Source organism: Callospermophilus lateralis, chromosome 11 (assembly GCF_048772815.1).
Source record: "Callospermophilus lateralis isolate mCalLat2 chromosome 11, mCalLat2.hap1, whole genome shotgun sequence".
Classification (NCBI taxonomy): domain Eukaryota; kingdom Metazoa; phylum Chordata; class Mammalia; order Rodentia; family Sciuridae; genus Callospermophilus; species Callospermophilus lateralis.
Window position 1 is genome coordinate 47,401,136 of NC_135315.1, and position 12,503 is coordinate 47,413,638.

Here is a 12,503-nt window from a genome sequence, read left to right on the forward strand (position 1 = left end):
TCCTAATTTTTTTTTTTTATCCTATTTAAGCTGTTATTAGCCATTATTAGGATGGATATTCCAAGAGATTAAGTGACTCTCCCAAGGTCACACAGTTAGGGAGATAGAGGATTGATTTACTCTCCACCATTCGGTCTCTTCTCGTCCTTTTCTTTTTTTCTTTTGCCTCAGTGCTGGAAGCGGACCCTCCCGGAGGCCGAGCCTTTCCCGCCGGTGTTGCAAATTCACTTCTTCCTCCGTATTAAACCTCCCTCCAGCGCCGTGTCTATCGACCCCTCCCCTCCACTCCAGAGCCTAACCTCCCCGCGCTTCCCCCACCCTCGCGAAGCCCCTCCCCTCCCCTCAGGCCAACGTCACGTGCCGCCCCATCCCCCCGCGCCTGCGCAGTGCTTATTTCCCGCTGTCAGGATGAGGAGGCGGAGGTCGGCGCTCGGGTCCGTCTCTGCCCGCGGCTGTGGCGGCGCCGGCGGCTCCAGCCTTAGCGGTTCCTCCCTGGGCAGCGGCGGCGGCGGCTCGGTCGACGCCTCCTCCGCCAGCTGAGCCCGCGGCATCCCGGGACGCCGCTTCCCCGCCCATCCCCGCTCCCCGAGGCCGGTCCCTGGCCATGGCGCAGCCGGGCCCGGCTCCCCAGCCTGACGGTGAGGCGCCCACCATGGCAGGCGCGGCGGGCGCGGCCTGCCCGGCGCCGGCGTCGCGGGGGAACCTTGGGGTGTGCGGCGGGAAGGGCGTGCGCAGGCCCCGGGGGTGACCCCGCCGGGCGGAGGCGGGAGCGCGCGGGACCGGCGCGGGCGGCGCGCGAAGGCAGCGCGGGGGCCTGGGCGGCCGTCGCTGGGGAGGGGGCGAGAGGCTTCGGCTGCAGCATCCGCAGGCGGGCCGAGGGAAGGGCGTGGGGAGGCTGCGGGGACCTAGGAGAAGCAAGGGAACTTGGTGAGGAAGCTGCTGTGCGATCGGCACGTGGGTTAAGTGGGGAGGATGGAGACCAGGAACATGTGCTGTATTCGATAATGGAAGAAGAAGAAAAAAAAACACAAAAAACCCAACAACAAAATCTTGGTTGTGCTGATGTATCCTCTCACGCCAGCTCCCTCCTCCCAAGTCCACGCTCTTTGCACCCAGTTTTGTGGCATACAACTAGTTCGGATCAGTAAATGGATTTAGTAGCATTCCTTGAGTGGCAGTGTTCCTTAATGGTTAAATGCTAGGGCTTGGGATCCTTCACTAACAAATTCTGACCATATTATCCTCTTAGAGCCTCAGTATATTCAGATGAGGTTAATTTCTGCCTGTTTTATTTATTAAGATGGTAACATTATTTACTTAACCGATAGCTTTGTATTTTTCTGAGAGTGTTAGGGATAATGAGAATACCGAAATCGAGAAATGTTTATTATTAAATATTAAATATTTTTGTGGTGGAAGAAATTGAACCCAGGGCCTCATGCCTGCTAGGCAAGTGCTCTACCATTGAACCACACCCCCAGCCCTATTATTATTTTCAAAGAGATCTGGTTCTCTCTTACCCAGGTTGACCTCCTCTTGGGTTCAGAAGATCCCCCAGAGTAGCAGGGATTACAGGTGCTCACCCAGTTTTTTTTTTTTTTTTTTTTTTTTAAGTTGCAGATGGACACAATACCTTTATTTTTATGTGGTGCTGATGATCGAACCCAGTGCCTCACACAGGCCAGGCAAGCGCTCTACCACTGAGTCACAACCCCAGCCCAGCTGTTTCTTATAGCATTTATGTTCTTGGGAGGAAACAGAGCCTCATCCTGAATGATCCAAGTTAGTTGTCAGAGCCCTTCATGACTCTCAGGGAAGTGGACTAAGCTCTGCTTCAGAGATTGACCACATTTACCCAGAATTTACTACTTGGAGTTATGTTTGGAAAGAATATGCTTAGTCTTTGTCAAGAGCCTCCTTTATGTAGTGAATGTATAATCGACCTTTGTGCCTAGCATCTTTGAGTGTGAGTAGAATGTTGAGATGCGGTGCCTGGCATAGAAGCTACTTAAAAATTTGCTTTGCCCAGGGTAGTCTCTTGTAATAACCTTTCATGAAAACCTTACTGTTTGTTCTTGCCTTTGGGGAACTGGAAACAATGTTATCAGATTTTAAGGCTTCTGCTCTCTTTGCACTCCAAAGCCTGTTAGCCTGAAATGTTGGGTTATATTAGTTGGCTAAGGTAAGATGTCCAGCACCCAAAGTGGACATAAGAATCACCTTGCTGGTTCTATTCCAGCAGAGGAGAAGGGAGGCATGTCTGGTGGGCTGTCCGAGGAAACCTAGGATGTTTTCAGGTGACAATTTATTCCTCACCTTTTGCATTTGATGCCAGGGAAGAAAACTTAGCACTTGACAAACCTTTGATACTGCAGAGTGAGGCAGAATACAGAGAAAGCTCAGTGGCTTCTGTCTCTGATCTGGGGTGCTAGGTATGCCTTGCTGCTTCTGCTTTCTCTTGAGTTGCATGGAAACAAATGGCTAGGGCAGCTCAGGTGACATGACAGTCTGTGATCTAAATTCTCTGCCTCTTTCAGGATGTGAAATGGTCTTCCTTGTAAATAGACAGAAGTGACTAAGCACTTGAAAGAGGCTAGGAAAACATTAGCTTTGGGAAATCTTGTATTCTTGCTATTCTTAGTGCAGGTTTTTTTCCTATTTTTCAAATCTTATGACTATTGGATGAGATTTAGCTTGCATAAATTGCAGTTTTTATTATAAATTAATGTAGTAAATGGGTGGCTACAGCTATTGTTTACAAAAGGAGAGAATTTCCTGTGTTTTGAGTGTTTTGTATCATTTTCTGCTTCACAATTCATCTTGGGATTTAATTTTTCTCTGCAGTTGAACTCATTGGTCATAAGCACACTTGAATTTCCTAGCTTCTGCTGATTTAAAAAACAAAACTATTGCAGAATTCTTTTGCATGAAACTGACAGTAAAAGGTAACTGCTTAGTCTTTGATTTTGTTTGCTTTTATTCCATTTCAAAAGCAATTGTCTTTTATGACATTTGTTTTCCTTTTTGACATATATTGAATTTCTTTTCATGGGATTAAGAAAAGAGTGATTTGTGTGTAAATCAATAGGATGAAATGTTATTTAAAATTTCTCTTTAATTCCTTATTTTATAGATTTTTGAAAAAGTCTTGCTTTTTTTTGGATGGTTCATCTTAGTTTACTCATTTAGATTAATGGTAATTGTAATAGTCATATTTCAGTTGATTAATTTGTTTTCCCTTGAGAACTTAAAGATTGTAGAAATCTTCATATTTTAATTTAACTTAAATTATATTTTAGAAGCATTTATTCTAATTTTACTTCATTACTTTATTTAAGCTTTCTATTTTTTTATAATCCCTCCATTAAAAATACATATATATGGGCGCTGTGGTTGTAGCTCAGTGGTAGATCACTTGCCTAGCATATGTGAGGCATTGGGTTCGATCCTCAGCATGACATAAATATAAGTAAAATAAAGGTATTCTGTCATCTACAACTAAATATATATATATATATATATATATATATATATATATATACACACACACACACACACACACACACACACACACTGGGGAGAGGAGAGGGCCTGGGGAGAGCAAGCCCCCCAGGTATGGTGGCATAGGCCTGTAACTCAAGCTTCTTGGGAGTCTGAGTTAGGAGGGTGGCAAGTTCAAGGTCAGGCTGGATAATTTAGTGAGACCCTATCTCAGAATAAAAAAGCTGGAGATATGGCTCAGTGGTAAAGGGTCCGTGGGTTCAATTCTCAATTAGAAAAAAGAAAGGTCTGGGATGTAGCACCAAAAAAAAAAAGCATGTGTGTATATAGAAAGGATTTTGAACGTTTTCACCATAAATGATAGTAAAAGATAATATGTTTAAAATGATTTAAACATTTCATATTACATACAAGTATCAAAATGTGACATGGTATGCTTTTTTAAAAAAATATTTTTAAAAATTGTCGATGGACCTTTATTTATTAATTTATTTATATGTGGTGCTGAGAATCAAACCCAGTGCCTCACAGGTGCTAGGCAAGCGCTGTACCACTGAGCTACAACCCCAGTCCCATGGTATGCTTTTAATATGTGCAACTTTTATGCTTTTATGTATCAGAAAAAATGTATATATTAAAAAGTAGAAGTATGTTTTCCTTCATTTCCCAGAGGTAACCACTCAATAAGTTTTCTGTTAGTTACATAGACTCAGGCTACCTTTTATCCCTGCTAGACATGGCTTGCATACATAGTTCTACAACTTGCCTGTCTCACTTAACAAATGTTAGCATCATAATTACTTACCTGTACTTGGACCATGTAAATGACCATGGAATGTTATATACGCTTTGTTGGTAATATCTCAGGAAATCTTCATGTTAGTGAAGTGTATATTGCTTCTGTTTTAGTGATGAGGAAACCGAAACAGAGAAGTTAAAGAAATATGCCTTAAGTTGTACAGCTAGTAAATAGGGGACCCAGAATTCAAATAGGCTCTTTGATGCCAGCACCCTCTGACTGAATTGCTAGACCATATGGAGCACTTCCATGTTAGGATTATAAGTCTGTCTCATCCTTGTTAACCCCACTACCTCACCCCTACCTCAAGGGTGGAACTCAGGTACTTTACCATTGAGCCACCTCCCCAGCCCTTTATTATTTATTATTTTTTGGTACTGGGGATTGAACCCAAGGGTGCTTAACCACTGAGTCACATCCCCAGCCTTTTTTTATTTTTTGAGACAGGGCCTCACTAAGTTGCTGACCTTGTGATCCTCTTGCCTAGGCCTCCTCAGTTGTTGGGATTATAGGTGCATGCCACCATGCCCAGCCCAGCCCTTTATTTTTTATTTTGAAACAGTGTCTCATTAAGTTGCTCAGGCAGGCCTTCATTTTGTGGTCTCCCTCCTGTATCTCCCAAAAGCTGGGATTTTCTGATTGATTTTTTTTAAAGTGTGTGTGTATATATATATATATATATTTTTTTTTTTTTTTTTTTTTTTTTTTTGGTGGTGGTATTGGGGATTGAACCCAGGGGTAATCTACTAGCCTTTTTTTGATACTAATGATTGAACTCAGGGACACTTAGCCACTGAGCCACATCCCTAGCCCCCTTTTTTTTTTTTTTTTTTTTTTGTATTTTATTTAGGGACAGTCTTGCTAAGTTGCTGAAGCTAGCTTTGAACTTATGATCCTCCTGCCTTAGCCTCCTGAGCTGCTGTGATCACAGGTGTGTGCTATTTCACCCGGCCCTTTTTAAATTTTTTATTTTGATACAAGGACTTGCTCAGTTGCTCAGGCTGGCCTTGAACTTGTGATCCTCCTGGCACAGTCTCAAGTCACTGGGATTACAGGTGTATGCCATCACACCCAGCTAAAAAAAGTGGTATTCTTCATTTAACTAGTAGTTGGGTATCTACATCATGCCAAGCCCTCTGTTAGTCTCTAGGAAATGCAGGGATGAAGTAAACCAGACCTAGTCCCTATTCCTACGTGTGAATGATTTAGTCATTAATTAGAGATCTCATAGGTATAAAACCATTTATTTATTCAATTAATATGAATGTGTACTACTTTCCAGGCACAGTTCTAGGTATTTGGAATACCTCAGTGAGTAACACAGATAATAATGCTGCCCTAGTGGGACAAAAAGATGCTGAACAACAAACATGAAAGATGGATTGTTAGGTGAAAAGTGCATAGAAACAAAAAAAGAACAGAATAAAGGGAATGGGTGGGGCTGGCCTTAAATAGAGTATAATGGTAATCTTACTGAGAAAATGACAGTTGTGCAAACACTTGAAGGAGGCAGACTGAAGGAATCTGGACAAAGAGTGTTACAGAGGGATCTTTTTTTTATTTTTTTGCAAATACCTTGAAGGAGCATGTCTGCCATGTTGGAGATCAGTGTGACCAGAATGGTGATGAGAGAGAGGAAAGTAATAGGATATGAGATCAGAGAGGCAACGAGGTAGGGTATAGTTTTGTAGGGCCCTAGAAGCAATATTAAGTATTGGCTTTCACTTGGGGAACCATTGAAAAAGTTTTGAACAGAAGAGTGATATGATCTGACTTAAATTTTAAAAAAATTACTCTGGTTGCTGGATTGGCAGTAAGGTAATAGGGAAACAAGGGAGGCATGAATCCAGGAAAAAGATGTTGGGTTTTGGAGAAGGAAGTATTGATGGAAGTTACATTTTGAAAGTATGGCCAATAGGGTTTTCTGATACATTGGATATGGGGTGGAAGAGAAAGAGCGGAGTCAAGGAATTCTAAAGGTTTTTAGCTCTAACAACTGTGGGATATACATAGTATCATGATGCCTGTAATTGAGGAAGGTATTTGACTCATTGAGGGGAGGTTGGGAAAAGTTTCTGAGGAAGTGGTCCTGAATCTGAGATATAATGGATGAACAGGAGTCCCTTTCTTAGAGGAAGCAGGATGAGTAGGAGAACTGAAGAAAGGTCTGTGTGCCTGGACTAGAGAGAGAGAACAAGTGTGTAAAATGGGCATGGGCTAGCCTGTGTGGCCTTTTATCCTTAGAGCTGCAGAGGAAGCCATTCTCTAAGTAGGTTTTAAGCAGGTAGATGACATGTTAACTTTGCAATTTGCACTTTGCTAATCATTAGTAATCATATTGGTATGTGGGTCGTCGTCCCCCGCCCCCCCTCCCCCGCGCGCACAGCACACGCACACACTTAAAATTTTTTTTATTTGGAGACAGGGTCTCACTAAGTAAGTTGTGGAGGCTGGCCTGGAATTTGGGATTCCCCCTTGTCTCAGCTTCTCAAGTATCTGGAATTACAGAAGTGTGCCACCTGCCTTGGCTGATTATATTGTTAATTATAGCATACTTTTAGCTTATTTGCCACCTTTATTTCTTTTATGAATTGGCAATTTAAATCTATTTTCTTTTTTTTTTTTTTTGTATCAGGGATTGAACCCAGGGGTGCTTATTCACTGTGCCACATCCCCAACACATTTTTTTTAATTTAAATTTTTTTTTTTTTTTAGTCATACATGATAGCAGAATGTATTTTGACATATGATACATATATGCCCAACACATTTTTTATTTTGAGATAGGGTGTCACTAAATTGCTTAGTTCCCTGCTAAATTGCTTAGACTGGCTTTGAACTCACCATCCTCTTGCCTCAGCCTACTGAGCTGCTGGGATTGCAAGTGTGTACCACCATGCCCAGCCTTTTTTCTTCCCCCCTATTGGATTGTTCTTTTCACATTAATTTAGTGTGGTCTTTGTAAACTATATTAGCTTTTCTGTATGTTTTAGAAATTTTGGTCTCCAAGTTTGTTGTTTATCTCTATTTTCTTTTATTCTGCAGAAAGCAGTTTTTATGTAGATTTTACCATTGTTTTTTCATTTGTGGTGCTGAGTTTCTTGTTTTATGAGGAAGGCCTCCCCAGCTCTCTTGCTGTCCACCTCACATCTCTTTCTACACCTTTATAGTTGTCATTTGTCTAGTATTTTAATTCATCTGGAGTTTATTTTTAAGTTTAAACAGTGCAAGTTTAATATAAAGGATCATTAACAGATTACCTGGTAAAGAGAAAAGAAAATCTTACAGAAAGCAGTAATAATAGAGAGGAGTAGCCACTTTTCCAGGGCTAAGGAAGAGCAAGGAAGGAGCATATCTAGAAGAAGCAGTTTTCAGAACTGAGATCCAGACCAGGGTGAAGAAGACAAAACTGTGGCTTTTTACAGGACAGAGTTCATTGAAGTGCTACTACAGCAGAACTTGCTTGTAAACAAACAGCTTCGTAGATTGCTGCGGGAAATTGTCTACATCTGGAGTTTATTTTTGCTATGACATAGGGATATGAGCTTATTTTTGCCCCAAATGGACAGCCAGTTGTCTTAATACTATTTATTCAAATAATCCTTGCATTTGGTCACAGGGGGTTGAACCCTTGTGTGCTCTATCACTGAGCTATAGCTCCAGTCTTTTTTATTTTTATTTTGAGACAGTCTTGCTAAATTGACCATACTGTCTTTGAACTTGCAATCCTGCCATACTCACCTGAGTAGCTGGGATTATAGGCATGTGTTACTGAGTGTAGTTTATCTATTTTTAAAATCAGTTTTCTGTATTTTTTTTAATTGTATCTGGAATGGTACCTGATACATGGTAGTCACTGAGTGAAAATTGAATTAGTATTATAATATAGAAGACAATAATGAAAGAATAGAAATGCAACCTTTATAAAGGAGGTGAGCCTTTGGGAGTGGGATTATGGGGAATGATAATATTCAAGTTTATGTATGTAAACATATGCATTACTTTTATAAGACTCTGCACATATACATATATGCTTATTTTTTTCTTCACATATTATGTTGGTGCATTATAGTTGTACATGGTGATGAATTTTGGTATGTAGTTGTACATGCACACAATATAACAATATAATTGAGCCAATATCACTCCTCAGTATTTTTAAATTTTCTTTTTTGTGGTACTGGAGTTTGAACCCAGGAGTGCTTTACCACTGAGCTACATTCCTAATCTTTATTCTCTTTTGAGATAGCATCTCACTGAGTTGCCAAGACTGGCCCCCTGCCTCAGCTTCCCAAGTTGCCAGAATTACAAGCGTTTGTTACCTGCCTGGCTGTGCCTTGTTTATTGCGTGAAATTTGATATGTTCTTGTATAGTCGTTATAACAATAATGAGTTTAGTCTTTATAATAATATCTACTAGGCATTTATTGTTTATTTCTATGTGGTACTGTTGTGCCAGATAATGTGTGTTTGGGGAATAATTAATCATGTATAAGCCCAGTGTGGTGTGTGCTGTAATTCCAGTGACTTGGCATGCTGGGGCAGGAGGACCCCAAGTTCCAGGCCAGCCGTGGCAACTTAATAAGACCCTTTGCAAAATAAAAAATAGTTTAAAAAAAAAAAGGTGGGGTGAGGATGTAACTCAGTGGTGGTAGTGTCCCTGAGTTCATCCCTAGTGCTGGAAAAAAAAAACAAAACCCCAAATTTTTAATAGTTTTATGTGCTCTAGTGAAGGACTAGGCTTTAGTAACATGTGAACTGAGAAGGTGCCCAGTGAGAAAATGGAAATTGTCAGTGCTATTGGATTTAAGGAAGAAAAGGAAGAGCTATGAAGAAAGATCTTTTTTAAAAAAGTGATTTTATTAGTATATTATAATTATATATAAATGGGGTTCATTTTGATATAATCATACTCATAGAAGATAATTTGTTCCATTTCATTCCCCAGTACTTCTTTATCCCTCCTCTCTCTCCCTGTTGAAGGAAGGTATCTTCGGTCAATTTTATCATTAGACACCTGAATCTCTTTCAAGTGGTAGCCTGAGTTCTGTTCCTTTTGGAGAGGATCTTACTACTTCCTAGTTTAACTGGGTCTGATACTTATTTTACCTTTAATTAAATTGAAACTTGTCTCACTCTAACTTCTACCTATTGTTTTACATTCTCTTCCCTAGAACCACGGGGAGGAAAAGATTTTTTCTGCACATTGGTCCTGAAGAAAATTTTTTTTTAGTTGTAGCTGGACACAGTACTTTCATTTTATTTTTATGTGGTGCTGAGGGTCTAACCAGTGCCTCACATGTGCTAGGCATATGTTCTACGACTGAACTACAACCCCACTCCCTAGTCCTGAAGAAACGTGATGATAATCCTTTTTTCCCCAAAGTATTTTGTTTATTTCTCCTAATATATGAATTGAACCTACTTAATGTTCTTTTGGTTCTCTCTTTTTTTTTTTTTTTTTAATTTTTTTAAATTGTAAACGGACATAGTACCTTTATTTTGTTTATGTGGTGCTGAGGATCGCCAGGCAAGGGCTCTATCACTGAGCCACAACCCCAGCCCTCTTTTGATCGTCTTTCAGACAGATTCCAGTTGTTAATGACTTTTGATGGTACTGATGTTCTGGATCTCCTTACACAAAGTAATGGAGTCATAAAACTGAAAGGAATCCTGGACATTCACTATCTTTCTCATTTTACAGATTAGGAAACTAAGTACCAAATAGAAGTGATTTGCATTATAGTAAAGCCAGTACTGGAATTTAGGAGTAGCAAGGAGCCCTCACCTCTTTGCTGGTTACTGTTTCTTTTTATGTAGAATAAGCTTTCTTTAGAATCAGATATTTCCTGGAAAGAATCATGAATTAATAGAGACTGATTATAGTCAGAACATTTAAGACTGTCTTGATAATCATTTCTTTTTCTTTAACACATTTATTTATTTATTTTGGTGTTGGAGATCAGACCCCAGGCCTTATGTATGCAAAGCATGCATTCTACCACTGAGCTATACCTGTAGCCCCAGTACTTCCATTTTTAAAAGATAATTTATCGTGTGTGCTTATTGATAATGGGTATTGTATTGGAGATAATATAGCAAAATGAAATGGTCCTTATGAGGCTTAAAAGTCTAATGCTGAATATAGATACCACAAGGAAAGAACAATTCTGATAGTGGTGTATCTTTCTCTCTGTGTGTCAAAAGTATAGACAGATTTATTTAGGAAAGTGGATAACCTAGCCAAGGAGAATGGGGTAATCTCAAGAGAGATACCTTTGGGGTAAAGCAAGGAATACACATTTAAGGGAGAACATCTACAGAGGGAGAGACGGCCTGCTAGTGCATGAGTGGTAATTATTTGTTGAAGGAAAGTCAAACAAAAGCCTGCAGTTACAATTACGTGGTAATTCTTTCCCATTCACTCCCCCCCCACTATGTGTGTGTGTGTGTGTTTATTTATATATGTAAATATAAACGTGTGTGTGTGTGTGTGTGTGTGTGTGGTGTGTGGTGTGTGTATGTGTTTCTTTGGTACTTAAATCCAGGGGTGCTGTACCACTGAACTGCATTTCCAATGCCCCACACAGCCTTTGAGATAGTTTTCGAAGTTGCTTAGGCTGGCCTTGAACCTGAAAACCTGCCTGAGCCTACTCAGTAGCTGGGATTTCAGGTGTGCATCACTTTCCCTGGCTCTAGTCACAATATTTTGTTAATCCAGCAGAGACATTTTATGAAGAGTCTTGAGAGTTATGTAGAATTTTGTTTTCCTGTTTCAGATCGCATCTATAAATACTTCCCTATGAGCTACATATCTAACCCTTTAAAAGATTTTTTTTAGACAGATTCTTTTGTAAAATTTTATTTATTTATTTATTTTAGTTAGGTATATATGACAGCAGAATGCATTTTGATTCATTGTACACAACTGCAGCACACCTTTTCATTTCTCTGTACACGATGTAACATTGTACCAAATATGCAGTCATACATGTAACTGTTGCCCTACAATAGTTGAGACAGGTTTTTGCTAAGTTTCCTAGGCTGGCCCCAAGCTTGCCATCCTCCTGCTTTAGTCTCCCACTTTGGTGGGATTATAGGTGTGCACTACTGTGCCCAGCTTGTATAGATATTTTGAAAGATGGAGAAGAAATGGATAATTTCCTGGATATATGAAAAACCTGCCAAGATTGAATCATGAAGAAAAGAAATCTAAACAGTCCAATAATGAGTAAGAAGATTAAATTGGTAATAAAAAGTCTCCCAAGAGAAAAGTCCAGAACCTGATGGCTTCACTGCTGAATTCTACCAAACATTTACAGAAGAATTGACATTAGTTCTTCTCAAACATTACGAAAATTGAATGCCAATATCACCATGCTACCTAAATCAGGCAAGAATACAAGAAAGAAAGAAAAACAGGCCAATACCCTTGATGAACATAGAGGCAAAAATCTTCAACAGAAAATTAGCAAACCAAATTCAATAAATTAATAAGATTATTCACCCTGACAAAGTAGGATTGAATGATGATGTTTCAACATAGGAAACTCAGTAGAAGTGATCTCACCAACATAAAATCATTTCAATAGATGCAGATAAAGCATATTTGACAAAATTCAATATCCCTTCAGGACCAAAACACAAGAAATTAGGTCTAGAAGAAAAAAAACCTCAACACAATAAAGGCCAGAGATGACAAAACCACAGTAAATATATTGAATAGGGAAGAGTTGAAAGCTTTTTCTTAATGTCTGGAACAAGACAAGGATACCCATGTTTACCACATTAAAAAAAATTTTTTTAGTTGTAGATGGACACAATGCCTTTATTTTGTTTATTTATTTTTATGTGGTGCTGAGGATCAAACCCAGTGCCTCACACATGTGAGGCAAGCACTCTACCATTGAGCTACAACCCCAAGTCCCATCACTTTAAAAATAAATAAATAAATAAATAAATTTCTAAGTTACTCTGTCTCAGCCATACTCTTAGGTAGCAACATAATGGACTGACATTTTTCTGTTTATGCTATAAACAAACTATTTCAAACTTCGTGGCTTAAAATAACACACTTCCGTTAACCTTTACTTCTAGAGGCCAGAAGCTTGAAATTGGCTTCACTGAGCTAAAATCAAGCTGTTGGCAGGCTCCTGTTGGAGGCTTTAGGAGAGAATCCATTTCCTTACCTTTTCCAGCTTCT

At 39.7% G+C, this 12,503-nt stretch overlaps 1 protein-coding gene across 1 annotated transcript in view; it reads left to right on the forward strand.

Annotated features, from left to right (window-relative positions):
- The first annotated feature begins 405 nt into the window (after window positions 1-405).
- Window positions 406-12,503, forward strand: part of Rabep1 (rabaptin, RAB GTPase binding effector protein 1) — a 100,912-nt gene continuing 88,814 nt past the window's right edge. The window contains exon 1 of the mRNA XM_076871704.1: window positions 406-638. Coding sequence (XP_076727819.1) covers window positions 605-638 — 34 coding nt within the window. The 5' untranslated portion in view covers window positions 406-604. The remainder of the gene's footprint in view (window positions 639-12,503) is intronic.